The sequence below is a fragment of the Perkinsus marinus genome (genome assembly GCF_000006405.1).
Source record: "Perkinsus marinus ATCC 50983 genomic scaffold scf_1104296949592, whole genome shotgun sequence".
Lineage (NCBI taxonomy): Eukaryota > Perkinsozoa > Perkinsida > Perkinsidae > Perkinsus > Perkinsus marinus.
Window position 1 is genome coordinate 13,153 of NW_003209868.1, and position 4,835 is coordinate 17,987.

Genomic DNA, 4,835 nt, shown 5'->3' on the forward strand with positions numbered 1-4,835 from the left:
ACGTCATACAGTCGCCCAGCATCTGTATATGCCTGTAATCCACCGACATGCCAAAATGTTTCATAATAACATCAATTTCCGACATGATCGATTTCCGGGCCGCCTCGATTCCAAGCACACTCTGGACCTCCAACACGTGATTGCTCACAGACTTCTCCGCCACAACGCCTTCGATTCCCATCACATCCTGAAGTCCATAGCCTTCCACCAACAAAGAGTATATAGTGTCCTTGCTCCCATCCTTCGCCTCCTCTTTATTCACCACTACTCTACTGCATTGCTTCAAACCTTTCACTGGAGCTTGGGGAAGGGCATTCCTCAGAGCTTGCACTTCAAACCACAGCGTCTCAGGGTTCGGCGGCAGAGTTCTTCCCCGACTGTCAACAGCCCCGGCAGGTCTAATGGCCAGCTTCAGTTTGCCGCGTGATTCGATACATTCTGGTCGTATTTTAAGTCCGCCTGGTAAAGCTCCTTTGGCACAAAGAGCTTCCTTCAACTCGTCCATAGTCAAATCCAACTGCATTCGACGAAGTGTCTCACCACAAAGCTTCACTATGAGGTACACTCCAGAGGGCTCGTACACCTAATGTAAGATAAGTTCCGAAAGAGATGGTATGAATAAGCACATACCTGTTTAATATACTCGCAGATATCCCCAAGGAGTGTCCTTTGAATCTTACTCTTCACCATAAAGGCCGCGGCTTCAACTCGATCTTGCTCCAGCTTGCCTGAAACCAGTGTTCGAATATATGTTTACTCTCCTCAGCAGAGCTCGACAGTTTCATCACTAATCATAGGAGTCTATTCACAAAGAATTTTACAGCAATTGCTACGTATTCCCTCAGAATTTCATATTGTCACCAACACATGTAGTTGACAATGTGTATACTTTCCCACACTGCCTTCAACCATCACCACAAAAGATACTCTCCACGCACAGCGAAGATTTCCTTCCCCTTCCCCTACATGAAATGATCGGTGTCGATATATGCTTAGCAGCATTAATAATCTCCTTAATCCGAGGCACTCCCAACGTCACATTCATACTGGCCACCCCCGCAAAATGGAAGGTCTTCAACGTCATCTGGGTTGCCGGTTCGCCGATACTCTGCGCACTTGTAGCTCCCACCGCTTCGCCAGGCTCCATCAACGCTCTCCTATACTTCCTCGCACACGTCGTCATGAAGGACCGCAACTGAGCCTCCGTCAGAGCGCAGCTCAAATCACACAATGTACTTTCCCTCGGATCGTCCCGAACCCTATCATCCACTGGTAACCCAACTTTAACTCTCTCCTTTTCCATCTCACTCGCCATACCCCCGATGAACTCAGTCAGATCTCCCGTAAACCTGCTAGTGTCCAAGGACGTCAGCGGACATATAGACTTAACCTCTTGATCAACCTGCTGTATCAGCTCGTTCGTCAGCGCCCTATACTCGCTAGGCAACAAAGCAACCTCTCTAGTATGGTGCTTCTCCACCACGTGCTGCACATGGTTCATCGTATGTTCGAAATTCAACGGCTTGCTCTTTCCCTCCATCATCGCTGGATTCAGCCCATCGTCTCCAAACACGAACTGTACAACCGTGCCATCGCTAGTTCTCACCGTCATATCATATTTCAACCCCAGATCCTCTAACGCCTTGATCAGCTTCCTCTGCATATACCCGGTCTCAGCCGTTTTCACCGCCGTATCGACAAGCCCCTCTCGCCCTCCCATCGTATGGAAGAAATATTCAAACGGATTCAATCCCGAGAAGAAACTGTCTTCCACAAAACCCCTAGACTGAGGCGTCTTCGAGAACTTCTTAAAGTGCGGCAAAGTCCTGTTCACAAACCCATTTTGAATTCGCTGACCACCGACATTTTGCTGGCCCAAACACACGATCATCTGCGACAGGTTTATAGGACTTCCCTTAGACCCGCACTGTGCCATAATTCGCGGCTTATTAAACCGCGGCAACACTTTCTCCAGCCTGTCACCGACTACATTCCTGATTTTTCCCAATTCGCCGTTAATCACAGCTTCCAGAGTTTGCTCTGCGTTGCACCCAGGCTTCAACGGCAGCTTCCCTTTCCTGTACTCCTCAATTTTCTCATCAACATACGCGTATTTTTCAGCCACCTGCTCCTTCTTAAACGCCTCAATTTCAGGACTAGCAGTAACATCGTCAATCCCAAAGGACATACCTCTCGTGCCCAACCAACGTGCCGAGAGCTTCGACAAGCGGCCCAAGCAGGCCGCCGCCACCGCAGGGGAATTATCGCGGATCAACACGAACGTCAGGCCGGGTTTCGACCCACCCAGAATTTTCTTCCCCAAATTCCCCGCGATAAGCTCAGAGTTATAAAAGATGACATAACCATCATTTCGGCAGAAGTAAGGATCGCCGTGACTGTAGTTCTTCTCGGCCATTTCCAAATTTACGAGCACCTACCACACAAAACGACCCAGTAGTGAAGGAATATATGTTCGCTCTCTTCAGCTGATTCCGGGAGTTTCCTCACTAATTATAGAACTTTTCACACAAACTCGGACGGAAATGTACAGAAATCGACCAAAATTTCCCCAAATTTCCTCTGAATTTTCGCATATTTCCTATACTGCATACACCAACTCGAAACGCTCCCTCCCATTACCGTGCTCTTGTGCGAGGGCCTCAGCATCAGCGATATCAGCTGCTTGCCGGTCCACAGCTGAATAGGTTTCATAATCTACCAATGCACGATAAACCTAAAGCGACACACCTCAGCATTACCGTTGGAGGCGGCAACTCCAGCGTTTCCGCTGCCTTCCCAAAATACCTAAAAGGTGGTATGAACATATTGATATATACAGCCAACATATCAAAATAAAAAAATATTCTATGCAGTTTTAGCATATAGTTGATATCTATCAATTCAATGGAGTTTCACCCGTTCTACAAGGAGTGGCGTAAAACTCGGTGAAAAACGCGATATTCGCGGTGATATGCAGTAGTCGTGAAATATGTTTCTCACTAGTGTTTTTCATATCACTCCAATACAGTAATATGATCGGGAGCGTCACCTTCAAAAAGTCCACCATATTACATAGCAATGTTCGCTATCTTATCCTTAGTAAGGAAGGTGTCCCTTTGGGTTAACAACCACGCTGACGTGAGGAAGTCCTGAGTAGCTGCCACTATCGGCTCTCCATTCTTCGACGTAATCAGGTTGTTCTGAACTCCCATCAACGCCAACGCCTCCGCTCGAGCCTCCTGGGTTTGCGGCAAATGCACGTTCATCTCATCGCCATCGAAATCCGCATTATATGGGGAGCACACACACTCGTTGAAGCGGAAGGTCCTCCACGGCATCACCTTAGCTCGGTGAGCCATAATACTCATTTTATGCAAACTCGGCTGGCGATTGAACAGTACCACGTCCCCGTCCTGGAGGTGCCTCTCAACCACATCGCCATACTGCAGGTCCGCCGCCAACTCCTCTCTGATTTGCTTCTTTATGAAGGCCAAGTTCTTAACACCACCACTTTTAAGCCGAATGATGTGTGCTCCTGGATGGCCCTCCGTGCCTCGAATGACTCTATCTCTGAGCATGTCGATATTGGTGCGACATACAACCTCGGGAAACGTCAACTTCATCGCCGAGTACTGTGGGATGATAACCTCAGTGACTTCGAGATTCGGGTCCGGACTAATCACAGTACGACCGGAAAAATTCACTCGTTTTCCCGAAAGATTTCCTCGAAAACGCCCCTCTTTTCCCTTCAACCGAGAACATATACTTCTGATCGGTTTAGTCGTAGGAGCAGCAGCTGCCAACCCAGTCGCCTCCGAGTTCATCATCAACGCCACTTGGGCTGATAGCCACTGCCACTGCTCGGCCACTTGCTTCAACGTCCCTCCCCTAGATAGAGTAGCTTTGATGTTATTGTTGGTAGCCACAATATCGCTCGTCTGCACCGACAAATCGTCTTCTTGAGTACCAGCATCACCGATCTGAACACTAGGGCGAATGCAAACCGGCGAAACAGGCACGTGCGTGACAACGAGTCGCTCCGGCTGAGGCGGTAACTTTAGCATTTCTTGATCGGAAGGAGGCATCTTGGCCAGCAACGGGAGCAGATGGAGAGGAGTGAGGTCCTCATAAGCCACTTTGCTGAGGTGATTGCCGATTTCGGGGTTGTTATTGACGGCATCTGAGTACTGCTGTTGATACTCTACCTTAGCCTGGTCCTTGGGGAGCTCATGGACAAGCGTCATATACCCGCGAGTACCCTTCTTGACAGCACCATTATAGGCATCGCAGTAGGGACATTGTCGCACTTTTTTACAAGTGTCGACGAGCTTGCGAAAAACTCCTTTTTGTTGCTGCACGTCCTTAGTGGCCTTCCTCGTCCTGTTCAACCACACCGACCTCTTCTCGGGCGCCAGCAGCACTCTACCACAACGCTTGCAAATGGCAGATAGGAGAAGTTGTACGTGGCGAAAGTAACCGACGTGGAAAACGGGTAAGACCAGTTTGATAGACCCAAAGTGACCAGGACACTCCCTGAAATTCTTCCCACAGGTTTGACAGTCGCTCATCCTATTCATAGCACCGAGACGAGGGTCGTGACAACCCAGAGCGAGCTGCTTGTGGGTCATCGGGTCGAAATAGCCTTGGTTCAGCACTTCAACTTCGCCGTATTTAGAGATTTCCTCGCCGGACATGATGCCGAAATCAACGCCTTTGATAGCATAGCTCTCCCCACCGTTCTCATCGGAAGGTATGGGTTCTTTGATGAGGTACTCGAGGCCGACGTCCTCAGCGTCAGTACTGCCTTTGGGGGTCTCTACCACCTCCATGGCAGT

General features: G+C 49.1%; 2 protein-coding genes across 2 annotated transcripts in view; one reads left to right on the forward strand and one right to left on the reverse strand.

Moving 5' to 3' along the window:
• Positions 1-4,694, reverse strand: part of Pmar_PMAR018205 (DNA-directed RNA polymerase III largest subunit, putative) — a gene marked incomplete at both ends in the record, with an annotated part of 9,486 nt that extends 4,792 nt beyond the window's left edge. Inside the window, 6 exons of the mRNA XM_002778363.1 lie at positions 10-583; positions 631-728; positions 967-2,434; positions 2,641-2,715; positions 2,760-2,805; positions 3,073-4,694. Of these exons, the coding sequence (XP_002778409.1) occupies positions 10-583; positions 631-728; positions 967-2,434; positions 2,641-2,715; positions 2,760-2,805; positions 3,073-4,694 (3,883 nt within the window). The remainder of the gene's footprint in view (positions 1-9; positions 584-630; positions 729-966; positions 2,435-2,640; positions 2,716-2,759; positions 2,806-3,072) is intronic.
• Positions 4,695-4,752: 58 nt separating this feature from the next.
• Positions 4,753-4,835, forward strand: part of Pmar_PMAR018206 (conserved hypothetical protein) — a gene marked incomplete at its 5' end in the record, with an annotated part of 1,660 nt that continues 1,577 nt past the window's right edge. The window contains one exon of the mRNA XM_002778364.1: positions 4,753-4,769. Within this exon, the coding sequence (XP_002778410.1) occupies positions 4,753-4,769 (17 nt within the window). The remainder of the gene's footprint in view (positions 4,770-4,835) is intronic.